General features: G+C 35.7%; 1 protein-coding gene across 1 annotated transcript; it reads right to left on the bottom strand.

The window, feature by feature from the left end:
• Positions 1–2,789: 2,789 nt before the first annotated feature.
• LOC115443886 (protein argonaute-2) lies at positions 2,790–26,902 on the bottom strand. The gene is made up of 23 exons (XM_030169475.2): positions 26,660–26,902; positions 26,167–26,233; positions 23,281–23,307; positions 20,272–21,422; positions 20,021–20,197; positions 19,500–19,588; positions 19,324–19,420; positions 18,807–18,927; positions 17,911–18,050; positions 16,570–16,736; positions 15,190–15,283; positions 14,080–14,184; positions 13,439–13,569; positions 12,673–12,787; positions 12,225–12,392; positions 11,295–11,402; positions 10,069–10,188; positions 9,638–9,727; positions 9,211–9,339; positions 8,742–8,851; positions 8,384–8,480; positions 6,791–6,993; positions 2,790–5,283 (listed from the first exon to the last, which is right to left on the bottom strand). The coding sequence occupies exons 3-23, from the start codon at positions 23,288–23,290 to the stop codon at positions 5,187–5,189; spliced, it is 3,519 nt and encodes a 1,172-aa protein (XP_030025335.1). The 5' UTR covers positions 23,291–23,307; positions 26,167–26,233; positions 26,660–26,902; the 3' UTR covers positions 2,790–5,186.
• Between the last annotated feature and the right edge of the window lie 110 nt (positions 26,903–27,012).

Raw genomic sequence — 27,012 nt, forward strand, 5'->3', positions numbered from 1 at the left:
TTCCTAATACGAACTACCGGTATCTAATGAAACTCTAATTTCTTAACCGGATTTCCTGCTACCAACTTATATTTATATGTAATAAAAATTGTTTTAATAATACCTTATTGTTTAAGTCTGTGAAACTTGTTGTAACATGACTTGACGTCTTTATGATTTGTGCTCGAAAAACAAGGCAAAACAGCAACTAATTCTCCCACATTTTTTTGAAATACTTATGTCCGTTGCAATGATAGGAATTAGAGGCGGTGCGGCGGCGTTAGACATAGACGATGTGGGCCATCACCCACTGCCTGACCGTCCAAGGGATTTGCGCTCTAAGACTTTGTACTTATAGCTTAACTTTATATGATCATTTTTAGGTGAGTCTTATAAGAGCTGTTACCGCGAGTAAAGGTTTTTTTGGTAATAAGTTACGGAACATTATATTACGAACGGAATATATCATTAATTAGTAACTTGCACGTTTAGTTTAACAATAATATATTTTTTAGGATAGGAATTCTAAATAAATTTAAGCTAATTTTACATAAAACTTTGCTACAAGGTTTCTCGCCAAAATAATATTTTACCATAGCCTACTTTTGGATGCGATTGCAAACAAAACTACGCGCGGCTGCAGCGCGGCTGCAGCGCGGCAGTCGCGCGTCTTCTTTTTTGCATTTACTTGACGCGCTGCAACGGCGCGGCTAATTTAAATAAAGTTGGCCCCACATATCAAAGATAAAATTGTAATTTACGTCAAACAAACATGAAAATTGGAAAACATTGATGGGGTCGGCTAAAAACGTAATCAGATTCACAGTAATACATAAATGTCTGCATACGATTTTACCGTTAATCTTGAACTTGAAGGGCCAGCTCCAAAAGCTTGTTGCGGTAGGTAGTGGTCGACTCGCTTACGTAACCGCGAGCACGGACCAACAAACTAAACACGTTTGTACCGTTTACATCCTTTTGTATATGTATATAAACGCTATATCTCAATGCTCCGGTTACTATGTCGAAAACTGACGATTGTTATCTAGCAACGTTTGACAATGAAGTGCGCCACAAATGGGGATATTTGGTCAGGGTTTTTTATCTACATTATACGGGAATTTCAATGAGATAGGATATTTTGTTTCGGCTACAACGGATTAGTTTTGTTTCCACGTGCCGCTATCCTAAATATTTATGGACAGCCTGAAGTTAGTATCGAAAGGTGGGTTAGTTTTTTCAGTCACTGCAGAGGGTGGGTTTAGTAACTAACTTCAGACTGAACAAAAATATTGTCGATAGGCTACAAATAGTGCCTAATAGTCTTTTAGTTTTAGTTCACGTATTGTAATGCTTTTAGACTATTTTCGAATAGCTAAACGAATAATGCGCTGAATAATTTAGCAAATATATACGTAACTATAAATTATAATTTATAAGTTAAGAATACATCCAAATAAGCCGTTTACACATTCATGTTTTAATTATTCGTCTGTACTCATCAAGTGTCTAAATCAAGGATAACTTGATTTATAACGGAATAATCCCTCACATATATTCTTACAGAATCATGAATGCGAGTGAGTCTAGATGAGGCATATTTCGGCATTAGCTAGAACTCGAGTACAGCGATCACATTGAAAGTGCAATACATGACTGAGAAATGCAACATCGCCGTTCAATTATGCATACCAATTGACGTCTAAAATTTCATTTTCAAAAGGACACACATCTATTATCCCCCAAAGGATAGGCAGAGGCGCAACTAGTGCACCCACTTTCCGCCGTGTATTCTATCCGATGAGAGGGGTGAACCCATTGCCATATCGAAGACAAATTCCGAACTCCGAACTGATACTAAGTAGAAAAATCCAAATAGCAATGTGCCTGACCCGGGGTTTAAACCAGTCTTCAGCACTGAAGATCTACCGTTATATTACTACGCCACCAAGGCAGTAAAAAAATAAAATATCCATCAATGTACTACGATAGCCTTTCATCTCGTAGAAAATCTCTTAAGAATGACGTAGCAACAATTCCTTTGAGATTATCGATAACTCGTGGTAGATTTGTATCTATCCGGATAGCGACCACCCTACACGTGTAAAACCCGCCATGACCTGAGTAAATGTGTCGCCTGTCGGATATAATACATCCGGATAGCATCCGCTTAATATACGATATTGCAGTTATATCCGAATGTGTATTGGTCGACCGTACGCCTAGTAGGTGTTTAACTATGTGCAGACGCTGATATGCTATGGCTATTGACGATTATGTAAGTGATTTGTCTGAATTAGTCGACATCGATACCAAATACACCAATAAGACCCAAAAAAAACATTAAAAAATTTACTAAATAAGGTATAAGATATAAAAAAACTACATGTGGGTTGAATCATTTATTTAAAAAAAATATAGTTACAGGATATTATTATAACTTACAAAACCAAACAAATTGAAAAAAGGTCGCAAGTATTTTTTTGGATTTTTTAAATTACATTTCGAAGTAATAAATGAGCATAATTCGGTTTATAAATTACACTTACCGATAAAAAAATTGTTACCATAATTATTATTAATCACAATAAAATCGATAAATTTATACAGGACAAATTATAATATACATTGCAACAAGCATCCTTACCTGTGACGGCTTTAGGGGGCGTCTAGTGGAAGGTTGAAGGAGCCATCGTCCAGGACTTCGCACTTACAGGGGTGGTGCGTCAGACTACTTTTTTTTAAATATTTCTCCCAAAGCTGTTATAGTGGAGTTATTTTTACTCCCCCCAGGGTCTCGTGTTTTTTTCTTTATTTACGCAGGAACTGGCGTCGGTTAAAGCCGCCACTGATCCTTGCGCCGTATGTATTTTAATTTTGAAAAATAATTTACCTTATTACAAGCCAACGTCAGTATGTTTGAATACAAAAATTGACAATGTAGAGGTTGTGTCCAGCATCAGTAATGTCCTGTAAGTGTTTAATTTTTTTACGAATTTATCGGTTTGCTATATAATATAAATTTAATAAGAACAATGAATTTCAACCCTGTAGATGCGGTAATAAGACAAAATATTGTATACGTTACAAGTACTGATTACATTGTTACTTTAATTACTAAACCCAATATGTACATACATAATATAATTTTACTTCGATTTTTTGGGTTTTCATAAGTAAATTTTGTTCAAATCCTGATAATTCTGATTATAATCTCAAAATTTATAATTAAAAAAAAAACACTTTAAACGCGTACCGTTTTAAAATTTAGATTACATATTGTTATAAAAGACGAAATATTAAAATCGTTTTAATTTCAAACTACACTAAACAGTCTATATTTTTGACGAAAATGCGATAACATTTTATTAATGCCATAAATGAATAACGGCCGTTTTCTACAAACGATTTCAATCTTCGTGCCATTCCGAGAATAAACCAATCAAAACACGTCATTTGTAAGCATGACAAAAAACCTTTGTTCTGATTGGTCAATTTTTGCGATGGATTGAAAAAGAGATCGTTTATTCAAAACGGCAATAAATAAATATCGATGAATGATCTATTGCAAATTTTGTCAATAAAAATAGACATGAAGCGTATCAGATTGGCAAATATAAAAAGCATTACACTTGTATTATTTAATTACAAGCTTTTAAACAAGATAAACAGTGAAAATATAATGCCCGACTATAATAAAATATATAAACAGATAACACAGCTCATTATGCAAACACAAAACAAAATATTAAATAAAACGATTTTATTTAATTATAATCAGGCAACACTATAAATCTACATCTATAATATAAACTGTCGAATTACAAGGGCTAGGATTCAGGACGATACATATGTCCAAAAAATCTCGTGCGACTTTATTGTTCCCTAATAAAGGCTATTTTAGAACTGATAAGCGATTCAACCAAATTTCGCACAACTAAAGGAACAGACAGTGACCGTTCGCATGTGACCGGACACTAAAAATATAAAAGTATTCTTTAATGTCATTGAAAGCAGACGAGCTGATGTTTAAACTAAAGGTAAAAATCTACCATTATCTATGGACATCGACAATGCATCTCTGCGATTCGACCTTAGCCTCTTTATAATTAGTTTTATAGTACAATGGTATGCATTATAAAGCTTAATAAAATATAAAAAAAAAACTCGTGTGGAACACCCCGCAAAAGCTAACTAAACAATATTATCGAAAGATACAAGAAACTAATATCAGATTCCGACGTGTAGAAATTTGTTATGCCGCGAATTAAATATCAGTTAGATCGGAATATGAACATAACTAGAACAAACTAAGCAAAGCACTGATATATCGTAAGGAATTATTTCAACAAGCAATGGTATAAAGAAAATAAATCAATAAAATTGGACATTTACTTTTTTATATACAAGCACGGAAAATTGATCCTATTGCACTTAGCACTATGGCAAGTGGATTGGAGTCTAATAGAATCTCAACTCACGAGAGATGATAACCCCTCGGCAGTCGACAAAATTATGTCGGCCTGTTGAGCCGGATATACACAGACTGATCCCGGAACGCGACACACTTACATGGACCACTATGGCGGGCTTTTACACCTTGTGTACGGTGGTCGCTATCCGGGTGGATATAAAATATATACCACCACCAGCAAATATGTTGTTATTGTAAATATTTCATGATTAAGCATTTAGATTGTATAATGCATAATATGCTTATATTAGACTATTCATAATTGATATTTTTATACTATTCAATGAGTCAATATTTTGCCTGATAGTAAATTTCAAGATTACACAAGATTGCTTTTTTTGGCCTCATCAATAGAGTAAAAAATGCGGATTTTAATCTATTTTTTTTTTCAAATATTTTTAAAATTATTTTTGATTTTTTTTTCATATTCTAATACATCAAGAATATAAGAATATAAATACATATAGTCCAAACTTAGCGCTAATAAAAATCGATTAAATTACAGGAAAAAGTGTCGATTACATCACACAGTGGTAAATATACTTCCGAAATGAGTACATAAGGCATAAGTGTTTTAATACAACACGCCTATAGATCCATGATTTTTGTGAAAATGCCAAAAATATAATCCATTTTTCATTTTTTTTTTTAACTCCAAATTAAAATTTTCTTTTCGAAACCCTTTTTTTAAACTCGATCAATTTTTCTTTTTTCCAAAACTTGTATATTATATTCAGACGAAGAACATGCGGCTGTGTTGCAGCATCCTGTCGAGTACACGTAGACGCATGGGGTTCCTCTCCAGATCATGATTGATGAACGTCTGACCGCTGAAAAAATATTGCATATCAATAACTGATATACAAATCCTCTTATACACGAAGGGATACGACACTTGGCAAGCAACATTATATACGAGTTTCTGAGACTTCATTTGTGTACCAGGTTCGTCAAATGATCTATAAGTAAACATATGTTTAAAAGACGAAATGGTGCTATGTTAAAATCAAAGGACTTCAAAATGGTAAAATATTACTTATATTTTATTCCTTTTATTTAAACTTTACGATAGTCAAATCACAGTTCAGAAAAAATATCAAACTTCGTTTAAAAATAAATAAGTTATAAGAGTTTGAAATTAGTTGGAAGTGGGGAATTTGTTAAAGAACAAGAAAAAAGCGGGCAGACAGGACGTAAACATCGTGACTATGTGGGCATAAGAAAGAGATGGGGTAGATAATCCTACTATGCCCTTATGTTCATTGCAATATTTTAAACAGAAATTTATACTTAAATTTCCAACCAATTTTTATGCTGTTTTCGCATTTTTTTTTTTATTTTTGTGTTATTAATTCTCGCGACTACGCCAGCGTGGATAAAGATTTTCCGGGATAAAATGGAGTCTACATTTTAAGTTAGACCTCTAAAAAGTCAGTGATAACTGCACTCAATTCCATGCAGTAATTCTTGAGTGATGCTTATACAAACATACAGACAAAAATTCTAAATTCTTTTTTTATAGCTTCTATTGCTTCTATTGACCTTTGCCATATTCGTTTTTCGACAACATCTGTAATGTACAGACATCGGACGGTTATAATTGGATTGAGTATATTATATTAAGATAATTATTTATTTTTGGCCTGAATTTAAAAAGATATAATACCAGAGTACTGGCATTTTTTTTAAAACATACAATAATGCTGAGTAACTCTTGTGTACATTCAAACGTCCTAAGTCAGTAAGTCGATCTAAAATTAACTACTCTTTTGTCTTCAATGCCTTCTTTTGTTTTTTTTTTTTTAAATAGCCCACAAGGGTAAACGAGCAAACTCCTCAACTGATGGTAAGGGATCACTGTCGCCTATAGAATGCCTACGTGGAAACGGCAGCTGTCAGGTCGCTCTTACCTATCTTCAATCCAGGCAAAAAGATTAGGGATATGAGGATATTAACGAATTTTACCGTTGCCACGCTTATTAAGAAGCATTCTTACTAATGATAATCAATTAGTTTATAGTAGTCTTACCTATATTTCTATTGATATACTATTAATGCACGCTGTGACATCTTAGAATGTTGTACATTTAAGTTTAATATTACTTTTACACATTATTGGAGCTAGTTGTAATGTAACAACTACAGGCTGTCCCAATTAAAATAAATAAAAACTGAATTTAAAAAAACCTATTCATTGAGGTAGGAGCTACACAAGTCGTTAATAACCTTCATTATAGCCTATAAATTTTACTAATAAGTCCACCTGTACACCTCGCGTTTATAAACAAAAAATCGATTGAATTAGGAACTTTCGCCATTTCAAATAAATATACTTACTATGTGAGAGATCTGGCGCGCATGCAAGCAAGATGCGCGTAGTATGTCGGCGTCGGGTACGACACGGACCTCATGCAGCGCGAATACAGGTGGCAGAGGTAGAACGTGAGGTGCTCCACCTCGTCGTCAGGTATCTTGCCGTCGTTGCACACGGCGTGGTAGCGAGTCGGACGAGCCGTGCCCTTTATGGCTTGGTGGGATACCTTAAAAAAGCAATTTTATGGGCTCAATGATGGCTATATATGGCTCAATGTTTACGCGAATGTTAAACATTAACACAAAACTGTTTTGCGGATTTTATCACTTCACGGACCCAATCCACGACACTAAGAGCTGCAAGGTCTTCGAAACGTCGGGAGAAAATTATAATATAAAGAAACAGCGATAGGTCCATAAAATCCGTATTATAGTTTTATTTCAATAAAGCCTGTGTCAATGCCTCTGAATAAACGTTAATTGTCGAATATAATAGGGCGATAAAATATCAGTCATGCTCGCAAATAAATTTATAACTATGCATTAACTGTCTCCGGCGGACTAAATATGTTGCTTTAAATATTATTTACATACTATAGTATGTTATTTTGTTAATAGTGGACAGTACTTCCAAAAATACGCATATAATAAATGTTTCATAATGCAACCATTTTCAATACTAACTCAAATATTACGTTATACTTTGGTTCCATTCCGCATAAAAATGTCCAATTATGTGCTCAAATAAATGAAATTGACCAACATCCTGTTGCATTATTTTTTTTATTAACTAACCTACTTTTTACACATACCAAGCAACTTAACATCATTATAATCACTTACATAAACAATATTTTGTCGACATTTATTTCGGTACCCTTGATTGTCTTCAAACTACTCAAGACACCTATTACCCTACTGAATTCCAAATAATTACACACACACTCACAGTCCATTGGACGCAACGGGTGCACCTCCTTTCCGCCGTGTGTATTCGAACACACATGGCGAAAAGTGGGTGTCTTGGTTTTGTTGAAGGTTTTATATTTATTACTAGCTTTTGCTCGCGACTTCGCCCGCGTGCTGCTCCGCTCCTTTTGATCATAGCGTGATGATATATAACCTATAGCCTTCCGCGATAAATGCGCTATCCAACACTAAAATATTTTTTCATTTCGAACCAGTAGTTCTTGAGATTAGCGCGTTTAAACAAACAAACTCTTCAGCTTTATATAATAGTAAAATAAAAAGTATCCTATGTCCGTCTCCTGGTTCTAACCTACCCACCAATTTTCAGCCAAATCGATTCAACCGTTCTTGAGTTATAAATAGTGTAACAAGCCTTTCTTTTATATATATAGATATCAATTTAGCTGGCTGGTATAGAAAATGTCATTGTAGTTTCCATAGCGATGGAAAATAACGAGAATCAAAAAATGGTGTTACTGTGATACATACGATGGAGCGTAAAACTCAACTAATAGTAAATAAAGTCTGCTCTGTTTATAAATTCTAAGGGCGTTATTACTCTGCAACACATCCTATCCGTAACAGGTTTCACCATTGCCTACCCTTCGATAGAGGTGTGATTCGTGTTATGCATAATAAGTCACTTACCAAATAAAAGTCCAGCTCGCGCGGATGCACGATGTGCGTATCAACCACAGTACCGGGGGTGACATTGAACCTCGCCTGATTCCCCGGCAAAAAGAATCTGAAAACAATTGAACGGTTGGAATTTTTTTTTTAATTATCACAAAATATTTGTTGCCTGTGTAACTACTGGACATAATAAGACTTAACATCTCATGTCTCAGGATGGCGAGCGCAGTGGAATAATAAACAATCCTTGTAATTCAAGATGTTGGTGTTTCTACTGTTTATGGGCGGTCGTATCGCTTACCATCAGTCGAACGGCAAGCTCGTCTCGTCATTCAAAGCAATAAAAAAACGAACCATTTGCTGCGACATATACCTTGTATGATGGCGTTTTTGCACGAGCAAAAACAATATTTCCGGCTTCCCTTTGCCCCCGGTAAGCCTGGCGTAGGCTTTGTGAATCGCAGCTAACTCGTATTGCATCACCTGTGAAAAACGCGATATTAAAACAAACTCTGTAATACTTGCGAAACATTGATATGCTTGTTAATTTACAACTTTTAACTCGCTAACTATTCGATAATGGTGATAATAAACAATTAAAAATAACTCATCTATAAAAGAGAAACCTTTGTTGCCTTCTAGGTAGGAATTTCTATGATTCGAGTTATTTAAAAAAATATATATTAGATTGTATTTATTTTTAATATTACTTTTTGTTTTATCTTTTATACAAGTTTTGCTGTTTATCAGAAAGTTCGTTACTTTTATCAATGAAAACTTTACTGATCTATGTGTGTATATGTTATAAGTATAATTTTGAAATATAAAACAAAATATCATACCTGTGAAAACTGTCCCTCTGACACGCCGTCGCGGAACACAAACACTTTATGGGGCAGTTTCCCTTGATGCTTCCTATACAACACGAGGTGGTCGAACATCATATCTTCGAATTGCAGTATCATTTCTTCCTGCGGGATACAAATGAGCAACACTCGATTATAATGTTCGAATGACAATTATCTTAATCCATGAAGCATCTGAATGTTTGCCGGCAAACATGACAGCTACATTGACATTTACGTGTGTCACGGGAATATAACCTTATAACGGTCTTTTTCAAATAACACAATTGAGGCTTTGGGGGGGGGGGGGGAAGGATCTACACGATTTAGGCGAACCCTGTGACAAGGAAAGGGTTGATGTCTTTTAAAAAAATTGCTTGCGATCTACTGATCCGTCACATATTATAGATACGTTTGTATTTACCTTTGGCGTCTGGATGCTAAGCTCTATGTTGTAAATGAAACATTTTGTATCCAAGGAAGCAGTCACAGCTGCAATGCTCGGTATATTTCTCTGAAAAATAGGAGATAAATTAACCAAATAATTCGTTATCAACCAAAAATAACGGATCGTTCTTGAATCAAGATAAATAATCACTTATTTTCAAAATATTTTTAGCAATGTGATTCTTTTTGTGTATATCATTTGCATATAGAGATAAACTTATTTGTTCACCTTAAACATACCAACTTTAAAATAATATAGACCATTAAAATACTAAACAAGTAATGCGTAATTTATATTGTAATGCTTAATTATCATATTTCAAATCTCTAAATAGACCACCATAGTTTACAATAACTATGCTAAAAACATATAGTAAGTTATGAAATTACGTGACCTATCAGACTAACCTGATCGGGAGAGGGATGCGTGACGTCAGCGCCCACAACCATGACGTCGCCGCTCTTCAAACATGGCGGCTCGCTGCACTGGTCCAGAACTTGGTTAACACCCATCAATTTAGAATTCACCTGCAAATGACATCTTAAATTATGTTTTTATTCTTTTGTGAGGAAAATCAACATTCTATTTGGACCCCACTCTTCTCACCATCAGATGTAGTGGGGTGACCGCCGTGACCGTTTAAAAAAAAACTTATCTCTTTTTTTTTTTAACACGGTACAATCAATTTACGAATTTCTGCCAGACAAATTATGTTTTTATTCTTTTGTGAGGAAAATCAACATTCTATTTGGACCCCACTCTTCTCACCATCAGATGTAGTGGGGTGACCGCCGTGACCGTTTAAAAAAAAACTTATCTCTTTTTTTTTAACACGGTACAATCAATTTACGAATTTCTGCCAAACAAATTATGTTTTTATTCTTTTGTGAGGAAAATCAACATTCTATTTGGACCCCACTCTTCTCACCATCAGATGTAGTGGGGTGACCGCCGTGACCGTTTAAAAAAAAACTTATCGCTTTTTTTTTTAACACGGTACAATCAATTTACGAATTTCTGCCAGACACCCTCTTTCTATGGTAACTCTCCCTCGGTGATTGTTCACGGGGCGGTTGTGAGCACGTCCCACAACTCTCGCAGGCCGAAGAATGTCACCTTCAAATTTCCCGCAAACCACCGTACTGTTGTACGGTGATTTGCGAGAAACGGTTACGTACAACATCTAGGACGATGTTGTTGCATCGTCCTAGATGTTGTTCTTAGCTTCGTTTTCAATTATCGATCTCAATTTCTTTTTCTCTCGACCCCGATATTTGACCGATTAAAATAATGTTTGTTGTTTGCCATACGTACAAATTACTTATTATTTCATTTCGGAATCGAATCAAAGATTGACATTGGGATACCTTATTGAAATCGGCAGTTAGGCATTAATTTGCATGCCGGCGAGATCGATCCCCACTGACTTGGATGTAGAAGATAGGTTTATGACAGATATGCCGGTGTTCCGACAGGCTGTTTATTCCGTTTTTAATAATGACGTTGAATGCGAGGTCTGTGGCAATATTATGTTGTTGGGGAGTGTGATGCAGCACGGAGTTTCTGCGGCGCGACCTCACTACTGTACAGTGGCGCCGCAGTCAATGTGTTAAAAAACGGTACTAAAACATACCTTCAACAGGATGTTCCGAGCGGTCTGCGGATTCATGCGATTGGTAGCGGTCACCTCTTTTATACATTGCGTCAGAATTCCCACTTCGCACTCGGCGATTTTCTTCACCTGTAAGTAAATTATCATATAAATAGTGTTATCGGCCTTTACCACGTTTACATTTCCTAATTTACACCGAATCTATAAAAAAGTTCAGTTAAACCTTACATTGTATTTTAAACTCATTGTGCAGGGCAGAGTTCAGACCTAGAGATGCGAAGAAGAGATGACGCACGAACAAGAACGAGTATTTGTGGACGATTCACTGAAGGCGAAGAAATGCCTTGCCTTCATTCGCGTTTGGGCTGTCGGAACATGTGCGGATCACACACACATCACACAGCATAATTGTGCTAACCATCAGGGGCTAATTTAAAGTCACTTTGCCGAACTTCCATTAAAAAGTATGTATGTCAGCTCAACATGATTGAAGTTTACTCATTCATGAACCTTATTGATGATAAAAACACAGGTATGAACAAAAGTGATGATAAATATTAAATTAAGTACTTATAAAGCAAACTTATAGCTGAGCTTAGCTGCTAGTTGTAGGATATATTTCATATCCGCCCGGATAGCGACCACAGTACACAAGGTGTTAAAACCCGCCACAGTAACCCACGTAAGTGTGTCGCGTTCCGGGTTCATCAACAAGCCGGCATAATTCAGTCGACTAACCAGGGGTAATCATCTCTCAACAGTTAACATTCTATTGAACCCCCTCCACGTACCCTCCAGGTGAAGTGGGGCCACATTGCCGTGCCTTTATAAATTATAATTTCGTTCATTCTTACACGACATAAAGACAAATATTATTCTTTTTAGCGGTTAAAGTAATTTTAAATTAAGTAAGTAAGAAATATTAAATTAGATAGAAAAAAATTGACAGACCCTTTGATAAGTATCGCGTCCCCTTCTAGATATGACTATGAACATGAAACCGACTCGTTTGTCCACTGCGGCCGACAACGTCCTTTGCAATGCGTCCACGCGTACGTTGTACTGTTGCATCAGAGGTTTGCTCATGTTCATGCCCATCTGGCGAGCCATGTCCATCAACTGTGATAAGAAAACATGTAATTTATTTGTTTAATAAGGTACACCAACAACATACATATTCTTAAATGTAGAAAAAAATTTAAGTTAACAATTATAATGAGTATTTCTTAAAATAAACACACGTAAAGAAAGCCTACACGAAACGCCACTACGATAATACGATATACGATACGATAACGTAGAAACGATTTCGCTTATTTTTTAACACCAATGATCAACCTAACGGCCAACATTCATCCAATCCCATCTAAATAATTATGGTTGAATTAAACCAGCTCACCGATGTGATGACGATTTCGCTGTTACTCTCATGTGGATTCAAATCTACAGCGATAAAACCCCAGGCATCTAATGTCTTCGGCCTTAACAGTGTCTTTGCTTGCCATGAGCCATCCCTTAAAAAAAAAAAAACAATAAATATTTTATATCATCTACAAACACGCAAAGTTTTAACACGAACAATACATACAATGGCCTGCATTTTGAACTAAAATCAGGATGTATTGAACATTTAATACAATGCAATTTATTTTTGAACCTAACCTAAAAACGAGCCCAATAAATGTGTACTCAAGGTTTAAGTTTCGTCCATAACAATGTCAGTTTACAGTTAATATGCAAGGGCAATAAATGAGTGCCCGATAGAGTATCCTGGCTTCACTCTTGAAGCGATAATCAGATATCTTCGAACACATCCACTATTACTTATAAATTCGTTTTAGTGTTAAGCTGTCAAAAACATCACCGGTTTCCTAATTTAAACCTTATTGAGAGGCAAGATGACGGGTTTTGACTTACAGCTGATCAAGTAAATTTGTGTTTTAATTAAGCTTAGCTTTGCGAATTTTTTATAAGTAAGTCTGTTAGTAAACACGCGTGCGACGGTTGATAAAGTAACTATTTACACTTTAAGTTTGACAAAAATATACTATTTATATTTCATTTTAATATGACCAAGTTTTATTTTACCAAATTTAATAAAACATACTTATATTACGGAAGACGATTTTTTACATATTTCATTGTAAATAGAATCACTCACTCACCTGGGAGTGACACCTCGCGCCATGCCCACTTGTAATAGAGGAGGTTCCAGCACTTTGGACTCCACGGAGAAGAAATCTTGCGATATCTCCAAGCCGAAATGTTTGAAATATGGATTTGCTGAGTAGTTCATCTGAAAAATTCGCCGCTTTATGTTAATGGCAATTTAAAAAATACATATCAAGGCATCTAGACTCATTTTTTTTATTCTTTATATACGGATATGGTGAATCAACTTCTCGGCTTGATTGTTAGTGGAATAACGTCTACAAGTACACAGTGCACCAATTGGTGAAATTGTTAAGATATTATCCCTTGTCAGCTTTTTCCGAGCTTGCTGCAGAAAACATTGAGCCGTTGGCTTTACAACTATGTAACACAATCGACCCGTTGTTTCGGGCAAATCGTGTTAGAACATTAGTGTGGCTCCACCTGTGAATCGAAGCTAAGGCCTCCCGATACACATCTGTCTACACTGCACGGAAGGAGACAACACAAAAAATATGTCTTGAAAATTAGATAGTATTGTGTGGCGCATATTGGAGGAGGCCTATGTCCAAAGATATAGGCTGATGATGGTGATGATTGTAACCGTCAATCAAATTTTATGTAATCAAAGCTAAATAATATTGTGTTCTCTTACTTTTTGAATGACCTCTTCAATTTTCTGTTTGCGTATGTCAGGAGGTGTTGCCGCTTCTCTCACCATGGTGGACAACTGCCTTTCGTTCAGTTGCTTATTCCGAGCCTAGACGAAAAAAAATTTTTTTAAAGATGCAGTATTGAACAAATTGCTCATACCTCAAGGGCTAGGCAGCATTGCAAGTGAAACTTCACTTTACTGAACTTGTATCCATGATGTAAAGCTATCACAAATCTATACTATTATATAACCTGATGAGTTTGGTTGTTTTAGTTTTAGGAACTACTGAACCGATTTTGATTTATTTTTCGTTAATAGAAAACTAAATTACTTTTATCCCGGTAAAATATGAAGCCGGACAATTATCCAGGAAAAACTTGTCGAGTATGCATTGCAATCCTGACAAACTACTCTATTTTTTCGTCTTCAACTAATATAATGTTTTATTGACTTATTGTCCAATCGGAAAATTTTACCCCAAATTATACCATGTTAGTACACTGCCATAAAACCAACAAACTCATCAAATACATTCATATTTCAACATTTACAAATAACAAATTAATTATCCGCAGCAAACACATCGACGGGTGAAAGGCTAATTGACTTAAGCGACATTTTTTGTGACACAAGTTTCATAAATATTTAAAATCAGCATTTTTTTCCTAAGTTTTATTAATAATAATAATATCAGCCCTGTATTATATACTTGCCCACTGCTGAGCACGGGCCTCCTCTACTACTGATAGGGATTAGGCCTTAGTCCACCACGCTGGCCTAGTGCGGATTGGTAGACTTCACACGCCTTCGAAATTCCTATAGAGAACTTCTCAGATGTGCAGGTTTCCTCACTATTTTTTCCTTCACCGTTAAAGCGAACGATAAATTCACAAAGAATACACACATGATTTTAGAAAAGTCAAAGGTGTGCCCTTGGGATTTGAACCTGCGGTCATTCGTCTTGGCAGTCCGTTCCACACCCAACTAGGCTATCGCCGCTTGCATGTTTTATTAACCCAGTTAATTTTTTTCGAAAAAAATGTCGCTTTACTCAATTAGCCTTTCAACCGCCAATATAATACCTAGATGCTGAACTGTTTCGATAAATACCTGTCCATAGGCGACTTCCAACAGTTCCATTGGGAAATAGATCCCCTTGTCTTTCGGTCCAACCCACATGCAATTCATGTTAGGGTACTGTATTCTGAAAAGATGCATTTCCTTTGTATAATGTTATAAAATTAAGTTATTAGACAAGGGCAGGGCGGCCTTAGGTAGCGGGGATCTCATGGCCCTATTTTTCAGGCGACCTTTTTTTAGGACCCAATATGTCAAATTATGTCGACGTTACCCGGACCTGAGGCAGCCTCTCACTACAAAATGACGACCTGGGCGAATGCATACACCCCTAAAACTGATACTGAGCATGGACGTTAAAGGAAGGGGTAGAAGTCAAGGAGCGCTGAATATTTGTGTTAAAATGATATAAATTACTCCTAAAAATTAAAACCCCTCGAATTCCAATAATTTCAAACTGAGCTATTCCTAGATCAGATCATTCAGCTTAGTAAAGCTTTGTCAATAGGAATTTGTTAAAAAAAAAGGTGGTAGAGTTCAGGAATGTATGCAATGTCTCGTTCTACTGACCATTCTGCCGCTGTTTAGCCACATCAGACCAATATTATATATTATAGACTAGCCACACTATTCATATAATCGACTGCACCTCGCATACGACAGAAAGAGAATTTTTAGTTTTCACATACGAGAAACCCACAAATGTTCTTAGTTTACAAAAATTATGTAAAATTTGCAATATATAATATCAGCCCTGTATATACTGTCCCACTGCTGGGTACGGGCCTCCTCTACTACTGAAAGGGATAAGGTCTTAGTCCACCACACTGGCATAAAGCGGATTAGTATACTTTACACACCCTAAAAATTCCCATAAACAACTTCTCAAGTATGCAGGTTTCCTCACGATGTTTTCCTTTACCGTTGAAGCAAGCGATAATTCACAAAGAATACACAAATCATTTTAGAAAGTCAGACATATATGCCCTCGGGATTTGAACCTGCGGACATTCGTCAACTAGGCTATCGCCACTAACTGCTGCCGCTACGTAAAATTTAATTTATTTAAATTATCTATAAGCCGATGCGTTGAAAAAACGAATCTAAAATGGCGGCTTGTACTTACGTTGACAGATAGTACAGCTAGCATATAAAATTTCAGGTCCAAGATTTTTTTCAAACTAATAATATTTAATAAGCGCGTGAGTGAGTATAGACGGCAATAGTGTGCAAGCTAGAGAACATGATAAGCGCCGCCATTTTAGATTCGTTTTTTTAATGAACCAGGCTATATCAATACATTTTCTAGAACAGTGCAATGTATACCTGGATAAAAATGAACGCATCAATGGAAATAACATGCATAATGATAGACACAGTTAACCAAGTTGTAGATACGATCTATCTACTTACTTGTAGCCTTTCTTCAGGCGGAAATAATCACCCACGGTCATGGTGATGTTTTGATTGCTTTCATTGTCGGTAAACGTAAATTCTTGTTTGTCAGGTGTGGCCGCGATACCGTTGCATATAAACTCACGTGTTCGGACGTCAGGTCCCCCGATCAATCTTGCCACCACCTTCAGGACATATATAATATTAATCAGAGGAAAATATACAATTAGCAAAATAATAGAAGCGGGAGAAGTAACTGTAACGTCATTAAACAAAAAAAAAAGAAAAAGGGCGCGAAACTGCACCGGCTGGCCCGCGGACCACTGCGTCGACGGGACACTTGGCTTGCATTTTGCTTTGGATTAGACGGACGTTCACAATCGTTCAATATCGCTAGCAATATTTTTATGTTCTTACTAATTTGTAAGCTTATTTGATTAATTATTGGTTTCTCATAAATTATTAAGTTTTTGGTATAAGTATTAAATACTATTTTATTTTTGTGTTAATTTTCAAACAAGTATATTATGTTAAAACCTAAATATACATATAAGACGGTGATCACTCACATCAGGTAAAACGTATGCTCGTTTGGCCCCAAAAAATATATATGAAAGGACACTTAAAAATATTAGATTTGTTTTAAGTAGCAGTGTATTATATTTTATCGATATACTCGAGACATTGATATTGGACATGCGGCTCGTCTAAAAGCTTCGTGAATAGCACCCCTAAAATCATTAGCATTCGAGTATTCATGTCTACGCATGCTAAACCATCGTGCTAATACTAATTGCACGAATTAATTCACACTTCACGAAGTTCCGCAACTGTATTTAATTTATGAAATGCCAAGCGAGATTTAGCATGCTAAATTAAAATGCTTATTAATCCGGCACTACTAGCCCCGTGCCTATGGAAGATGAGACAAAACTGTAACCATTTTGGTGAATAGAGTTTCACCCCTTACTTCGCACCTCGAAATATGATAATACTGTACAGAGGGTCTACTTCGAAAAACGAACGCCGAAACGTCGGTCCGAAACGTAGAAACGACAAACTTCGGATTTACATTTACTACCAAATTACTTAGAATCCTTCACCGTTCTGTAGCTTAACTTAGTGGTAGGATCAATTCCCCGTATTTTTTTTTTTTTTGGAGAAAGACAGCTGCTCTTTAGGGATGGCAAGCCCTATAAGTTCTAACAAATTCCATGTCTGAAATATTGCGATGAACAGATCTGATCCGTCATCAGATCCGTAACACTTCGTAGTAACAAAACGTGCGATCCGTCATCCGAAACTACGGCTTTAGTTTTTCGACGTAGACCCTCAGGCCTCGAGTGAAAAAAAACGCACCTTCAGACCTTTGATAAACTCTAGAAAACTGATAACGCCGAAACCCTTTTGATAATCCAGTGGACGATTCACGTCCAACCTGAAATCGGCGGCTATTGCTTGCATTAACGGTTGTTGCTTTGGAAAACCTTTGTGGGCCACTGAAAACAAAATATAATATTAATAAACGCAACAAATACATATATCCATATGATTAAAACACATTCCTCGCCAATTGCAGAAACTAAGTCCGCGTTTCTCGTAAGTCCATTTCTCATGGCCGCGAAGAACTAAAGAAATTGCTTCAATACATATCACATGCATTAGCTTGACCAGGGTAGACTCGACTAACAGAAATTTAACACAGAAAAGCAAAGTAACGTGGAAATAATGCTGCTGCCAGCATTTCGTGTGGTAAAGATTTCTGGAGGCTTAAACAACCCATCCTATCCCCCTACTTCTTATAGACTGGCAACACATGTCGCATCTGTAGAAATACAATGACGCAAGTGCAAAAAACTAATTGACTTTATAATCTACATCATTAGAAAAGTGACTACATCGAATACAACATCGACTTTCGGTAATTATCGAAAGTGTAATAACACGATATACTATTACTACTTTGTAGTATTAAAAATATAGTGTAATATCTACCGCATTTTACAGTTTTTAATCTCAAGTGGCAACTCTTTTTATGTCGCTAGTCGCTACAAATAACAATTAATGAAACCGAAAAAATTTATTATTTTTAATTTTAAACAATGCTTTGTGGCATATATAGGTAAAACTAAAACTGTGAAAAATATTATTAATTCAAACAATTTATTTTTTATATATAAATCGGATTATTAGACGCTACTTCAACACTAAGATACAAACTTGCCATAATTCTCGATAGATTTTCAAATAATTACCGTCAATATTAACAAAAGGAAGTGAGGTGAATATCGCTGATTGAAACAGTCCAGTCCACATCTCCAGTCCATCGCCCAAGTCCTTTGGATTTCTCGGACGCATGAAATATTGCCGTCCAGCCTAGAAAAATACAAGGTTTGTACACTTGAACGTAGCGTCCTTTTCTAGGCTATTAGAAGAACAACCTTCCATGTCACCATAATTTAAAATTCATGGAATTTTACAAGGTTTTTTAAGAAATTATTTATATTATACGAGATCAAGGTCTGTCCCAAACAACTCTGGTTGGGTATGTGAGAATTATTTTCCTCCAATAATTATTACACAATAGGTAGATCGGAAAATCTTTGAAGAGGCCCATGTTTAGCAGTGGACATAGTGCGACTAATGATGATGATGATGATTATGGTTATTATTCATATTCGTTTTGGTATAGGACATTAACTGGCTACTTAGGTGATGTTGATCTCGTTATAAAGGTACAACATGTAACACTTGTTCCAAAAGTTATATTACCTTTATATAAGATTCCAATGTTCCCTGTTTTAATATAACATCAACACACTGAATAGCTTCCGTTGGTGGATTAAGGGTCGTGCCATTAAGCATGTATCTGGAATTGTTAAAATTTACATATAAGTTGTACGCATGACACATAACATCATATTATAGATCATAAATCGTATACATACTGTGTTATTGTACCCAAATCAACAAGGCCTGTAAATTTGAAGGATACTTCATACTTGACGGATCTGTTATTGGTATCAGGAACCTCTACCTGAAAATAATTAGGAAAACTGTACAATGAATTATGTGAATACGATAAACAGCTAATTATATATTTTAGGTGCCATGCTGCTTTTAGAACATAGAAAGTTGGAGTAAGGCAATATGGAATGTGTCTTGAGCATAGAATAAGTAGAATATGTTAAACATAATTAATGAAAACAAACATTTAGATGGGCATGTGTACGAAATCTGGATGGTAATAACATTATAAAAAATTTACTGCCGAAACAAATTTCCGTAGTAGTAATATATCTTCGAAATTCTCCATTATAATTTCGAAGATATATAAAGTCTGCAAACCCGCACTAGGCCAACATGGTGGATTAACACTTTAAAACCCTCTCAGTAGTAGACGAGTCTGGTGCGCGGCAGTTAAGAGTATAATATAATACAGGGCTAATATTATTTTTTAAAAACTTACCCCCAGGAAAACTCGTTCATTGCCAGTCACACCAGGCAAAGGAGTAAGACAATAACAATTCTTCATTTGATCAAATGCCAAAACCTGCTTTGGGAATAGCTTTGCCTTAGCCATATGGTAAGCCTGTACAATGAACTTCTTTGGCTTATCCGGGTTGAAACTCACGTCATAGCGATACTGAAAACGCATTAAGTTATCAAATCATTTGGGTGCGTAAAAAAATCAACATATGATTATTTTTTTTTACTTACAACTTTTAGATCCTTAATCCTCATAGGCAAATAATTTGTCAACACCTTTACCCGCCTTGAGTTTGGACTGGTGGGCCCAGGAATTCTCAGTGGTATAGAGCGCAAAGAAGGCCTGGGTGCTGGTGGAGTTGCAGATGGTGTGTCTCCTCTACCAGACTCTGGCGGCGGGGCTCCTCTTCCTGAACCAGGCGGTGGGGCTCCCCTTCCTGCCCCTGACGGCGGGGCTCCCCTTCCTGCCCCTGACGGCGGGGCTCCCCTTCCTGAACCTGGCGGCGGGGCTCCCCTTCCCGTCCCTGGCGGCAGGGCTCCCCTACCCGACCCTGACGGCGGAGCTCCCCTTCCCGATTCTAGCGGCGGGGCCCCCCATCCTGGTCCTGGTGGTGTAGCCCCCCTTCCAATTCCCGGCGGTGCGCCTCCTCTACCACGTCCAATTCCACGGCCCGCGCCACTTCCAACTTGCGATGATGATCCTGGTTTTACCTCCCAAGTATCACTTCTGTCACTACCAAATGGTGAAGGAGTACTTTGTGAAGCCTGAGATGAACTTCTCCAAGAACATGACGGTGCACCAGCAACAGGGGTGCTAATGGCACTGCCAGGTGATACTGGGGATTGTGGAGGTGGACCAGTTGTTACTGCTAATGAACCAGGTATCTGTGTAGTTTGGCCGGGAATCTGTGAATATTGACCAGGATCTGGCTCAGTCAAACTGGGAATTGGCGCAGAAACAGAGACTGGAACAGAGGCTGTTGCAGATGGGGCTTGTTGAGCTTGTGCTGCACTTTTTTTCTTTCGAGGTCTTGATCTCCCTTTAGATAACCCTAGACCCAGACCTTCTGACTCTTCTTGTGTTTCCTTTTGGGCCTGTGGGACAGGTGCAGGTACTACAGCCATAGGCGTATCCATAGGAGTGGGGTATTCCGAGACAGACTGTGGCACCTCAGATGATGATGTGGATGCTACAGGCGCCGCCTTTTGTTTTTTCTTGCGACTCCTGCTTGATAGACCTAGTCCCAATCCTTCCGATTCCTCTTCCACTGGTTGAGGAACAGATGCCTGAGATGTTGATGGTTGGGTATCGCTGATACGTAATGGAGCAGTATCCTTTGCCAACTGCTCTATTTCTTTTTTATCTTTATCACGTTTTTTCCCTTTGGAAAAAAGAAAATAAATAATTTAGATGTTATTTAATATTTATAAATGAATAAATAGACGGTGCTGACGGCTCTACCCTTCACTAGTTACTGCATTTTCTTCTAAGAAACATTAACACATAAACTTTATTGCATATACTTTGATAACACTGAAACACTTCAGTGTTTATATTGATACCTATTGGCGTAGCCAGTAATACTTAATGAGTGATAAGTATCATAGCAATGATTAGCTATTTTAAGGAAAATAAAGTTGAAGCACTATTTGCATAAGGAAACAAATTAGGCTTTTTTTTATTGCTTTGAATGACGAGACAAGCTTGCCTTTCGCCTGATGGTAAGCAATACGACCGCCAATATACAGTAGAAACACCATCCAACACCTTGAATTACACAGTATTGTTTGGTATTCCACTGCGCTCGCCATCCTTAGACATAAGATGTTAAGTCTTTTTATGTCCAGTAGTTACACGGGCTACAATGTTCTTCAATCCAGAACACGACAGTGACTACACACTGCTGCTTGGAGGCAGAAATAGAAAAGGACATTGCGGTAGTACTTACCCAGGCGGTCTCTCACATATGTGAGTCTTACCATCGGGCTATTAACACTGATTTTAGAGTGTAATCCATCTTGTATATTACACATCTGTACTAGATTATTTACACGAGCCTACCTACAATACTGTATTAACTACAGAAATTATGTCAAATTAGCATTAAAGCAGCTCAACCATCCAACATATTAAGACTTACACATATTGCTAACTCCATTAATTTCGGAAAACCTTATTTGATTCCATTATTGTGTAGAAATAGACATACGAGAGATTCATCAGCCACCTAGACACCTGGTTATAAGTAACCAAATAAAAATAAATCAAACTATTTCTGAATAGGTAAAAAATCATAATAAAAAGCGGCGATAGCCTAGTTGGTTGCGGAACGGACTGCCGAGACGAATGTCCGCAGGTTCAAAGCCCAAGGGCACACATCTCTGACTTTAATAAAATTATGTGTGTATTCTTTGTGAATTATTGCTTGCTTTAACGGTGAAGGAAAACATCGTGAGGAAACCTGCATACCTGAGAAATTCTCTATAGGAATTTTCGAGGGTATGTGAAGTCTACCAACCCGCACTAGGCCAGCGTGGTGGACTAAGGCATAATCCCTCTCAGTAGTAGAGGAGGCCCGTGCCCAACAGTAGGTCGGTATAAAATGAATGAATGACGGCTGATATTATTATTATTATATTATTATAAAAAATCATAGTCTATATAAATTTTACATGTTCATGGCTAAACGAGTTACATTCTATATTAATTTAATAGACAGCAGGGGCCTCGAGCTAGGTCAAGTCGCCATTATGTATAAAGTATGTTAAAAGCTATGATGGGATATTAGAGATAACCTGTCCGGCATCAAGGATGAGATAGAGGAGGTTCATTCAGTATTGTGATGTGTATAGAATTCTTATGTATCGAGTTCCAACTCCAGTATTTGCAATGTGGAGTTTAGTTTGACATTCTCTTAAGTCACAAGTAGAGGTCAGAAAGAAGTCTCTCTCGAAAGTATTAAGATTTTCCATTTATTTTGACTCCTAAAATACATTTATTCATACAGAATTTAAAATTAAATTTTCCGTACTTTCGGAAATCCATATAACCATAAAAAAAATATGCAGTTTAATAACACTTTAATTGATATCAAACTAAAGTCTTATTCCGACATACATAATATATATTGTTTTTTTAATTCTTACAGACTAATAACATTCAGTTAGATTACATTAGTGTAACTAGGCTGGTTTTATAAGAATCAAAGTAAAATAATATTTATAGCATTTCTTACTCACCTTTCCCCATTTTTGTTGGTTCAGAATCTGTAAACAAAAAAAAAACTTTATTGGATATACTTAATTTCCTTATGATTCAATTATTCATATGAGTAAAAATAATTAAAAATTTTCTGAGTATATAAACCTTGTCTTATAAATATTAAAATTTGAGCATTTCTGGTTGCAGACCCACAAACCTATATAATATGAAATGGTTGGGTAATGTAATCAGGCTTTTTTTAAAAAAGGGGTTTGGAAGGAGAAGGGGTCCACAACCTTACACTTTTTGCAAGAATCTCTCCCTACCACAAAACAGTAGCATGGTTGATCCAATGTGCTCTTCATTTGAAGAACTTTACCAACAGTGTAATTATTTGGCATTATGAGACTTCATATCTATATAAGTGCTGCTTGCGACTTAGTCTGCATGAACAGCCTTTCCTTCTAGCAAAGTCCTTAAACACTGTATGACACCAGTGCTAGCTAATCAAATAAACACATCCAATAGGTCCATTATTTCCCATAGGAGCAAATTACCAGGATAAAATAAATGTTTTACCCATATGCCAAATTTTATCCAAACCTGTCTAAACAGAACAGTCTGTTAGAAGTAAATAAGGAAACAATTAGAAACAACTTATTGTTTCTTTCTTTACTTCTTACAGACTGTTATGTAGTAACATACATATATTATATACTCATTTATTTGACATTTTTTTTAAAGGTATAACTTAAGTGTGTAGAGGTGAAATATCACTGTTGAAGTCAGTTATGAAGCTGTAAAATTGTATTTACTGAAATATTGTATTCCCTTAAACATAGCACAAACATACTAAAATTGAAAAAAAGCATCAACATTCAGGGAGCATCTATTTTCATGATAATGATAAAAAATAAAACTGAATAGGGTATTTGACTTTGTATGATTTTGTACAAATTTTAATATGTAGAAGCAATTAGTACAAAAAAGAAATCCTTGTGTGAAAACAGTATTAAAATTTGATAAAAAGTTAAGCAGTAATTCAAATTTCAAATATTGGTATGTGCAGAAGTGAGGATATTGCTCCTTCTCTTTTTTTCGGCCGTCGTCGTCGCCGTCACATGCAAGTATTTTGTCCCTTTTCTATTTTACGACACTTACCCCTACTACCTAATTTGGCTTGTAACTTGTGGATTTTTCACAAGATTTCAATGAATTCTTCAGTTTTAGAATTTATACGACACAAATACTACTAATATTATAAATGCGAAAATTTATGAAGATGGACGTATAGATGTATGTATGTTTGTTTCTCTTTTGAATGATTAATTTGGTATTTGTCAAAAGTAATACATACTTATTTTTAAAAAACTATGAAGTATCCCACCATTCATTACGCAATAATCAAAACCTGTGCATTATTCCTTTGAACACCGAATTTAAATCATGAAAGCTTATTCTGTTTGGCCCCTATAATTTTTAACAAAATACCAAATTCAATCAATTTGCTTAATATAGTAATTTAAAATAAGATTCTTCAATTTACTTAAACTCTGTTACAGAGTATTTCAACGATAGTAGCCTATGAATGATCTCAATATTGTTATTTATTACTTCAGAAAAGAATATAATTTCGTTTTTTTCGGTTTTTAATTATTATTTTATTTTTATGTAGTTTAGTTTAGTCAAGTTAATAAAAAACAAATAACTTTATGTGATGTAATAGTCAACATAAAACTAATATATTTGTATGCTGATGCTACGGCAAAGCATAATGAACAAATTATGTATTTCGATAACACCTGTAAACTACCTATGCTTCCAATTAAATAATTTGATTTGATATGATTTGAAAAATGAAATGAATGATAATTTACAGTTATACTGGTTGTACATCAGAACAACCCATATGCTACAATTTATAATTATATTTGTAATTTGGTCATAATATAACGATACATATCAAGTAAGTCAAAAAAAAAACATATCCTGGAAAAATCCTTCACACATCAAAGCCACAAGAAAAAACTAGTATTTTATAAAAATTATAAATAGATATAAGTCAAAACCCTATTGTGAGGTTTTATAACATGCAGTATGAACATTCCAGGTTGTGCAAAATGATATAAACACTTTCTACTCAGTATTAGCTTGGACTCTGGTTCTTGTGCCCTATATGATAGCCTCACCCCACAACATCTAGTGGAATGAAGGCATATGTTAAAATGTAAATGCCGTGATTGCACTTCTGCCTACCCATTTGGAAATAAGTGTGATTTGCTTGCTTGTTTTTTTTTTATTTGAGACACAAAGCAAACAATGCAATATTAATGATGTAAAGGTATGTTTATTAATTCTAAAATGTTAATATGATTTTTACTTTCGCATAGCTGTTTATATTTATGATTTATGGTGCTTATTTTCTTACTTAAGTATAATGTAGTGAAATCAACCTTTATAGATATAATAATGATATCAGCCCTGTATCATATACTTGCCCACTGCCGAGCACGGGCCTCCTCTACTACTGAGAGGGAAATAAAACACAAAAATGTGAATGTGCCATATTTTTACTTTCTTCATCAACAAACAGATAAGTAATTGGTATAATATGTTACAACCACACATGCATAGCAAGTACATAATAATTCCATGATATAGGTACCCTTCTATGAATTATTTTAAGTGTTCAGTTATTAAAGCCGTTTGACTTTACTGTGCACCTCACCATTTGTTAAAAAATAAATGTATTATTACAAAATGTTTTTTTTTGCAATTGAATGAAGAGTATTACGCTCGCCTGATGGTAAGTTAAATCTAAAAGCAACCGGTGCGGAATAGGAGTCGCATAAGGCATTCCGGCATAATACAGATAAGTGGCACGGGTTGTACAGAACAAAACACGGTAGTAACTCTCAACTCACCTGTCCAAACAATTAGTAGAAAAGTGCAGTTTTTCAGCAGAATTTAACTCACGACTGCAAACGCGATCTACAATTTTAAACGAATTTTTATTTTATATGAAATTGGTTTATTGATACTTCATACACTATTAACACGTATTTGAAAATCAACGAGTTTCTTCATTTATACATAAATTGCATATTGAATGTCTACTCAAAATTTACACAAAATCAATACACAATTTCGCGATATTCTAAATTAAAGCGACCACATATGATTCTAAGCAATGTATGCAATACATGTAATGCTCTTTGATTTGATGTAATCACTACACTTTAAACCCAGATCAAAACACAACAATTATTCCATTTTTATATTATGGCTTCCACCATTTACCTATCGGTGATTTCGCCAATATTGAGCAATAATAGCGGATACACAACAATCTATAAATCAAATCGCAATTGTATTATTATTGAAATTAAAATCCTAACACTGAATCAAAAACCGAACCTTTTTATTAAATATATATAAAACAGACGGACAACTAACAACACCGCATTAACTTGTTTCAAAAATACTTTTAACTCTGTGTTTAGCTGTGTTTCGTCTCCAATCCAAACACATAAATCATGACGAAACAGTTTGTCATAGTCCATAGATTATTCTATAGGGTATTTCCGTACCACAGATAAATTTTATCTCAGTGAAAAATGAAATCATGAACCAAATAAATCAACTAATGATCAAGGCTCAATAATGAACGCATAGACAACATAATATGTGAGTTGGTGATCAATAAAAAAAAAATACACAAAACCCAAGAAAATTTTTACCCACACTACTTTTTAAATTTCATGATTTAA

Source organism: Manduca sexta, chromosome 24 (genome assembly GCF_014839805.1).
Source record: "Manduca sexta isolate Smith_Timp_Sample1 chromosome 24, JHU_Msex_v1.0, whole genome shotgun sequence".
Classification (NCBI taxonomy): domain Eukaryota; kingdom Metazoa; phylum Arthropoda; class Insecta; order Lepidoptera; family Sphingidae; genus Manduca; species Manduca sexta.

Bases quoted from the DNA above. Each gene is read 5' to 3' on its own strand.
- LOC115443886 (XM_030169475.2), bottom strand. The intron at 19,421-19,499 runs GTATGTATACGA...TAACAATTCCAG, and splicing joins GATTTGGGTACAATAACACA to ATACATGCTTAATGGCACGA. The intron at 12,788-13,438 runs GTGAGTGAGTGA...TTTTTTTTTAAG, and splicing joins GCGCGAGGTGTCACTCCCAG to GGATGGCTCATGGCAAGCAA.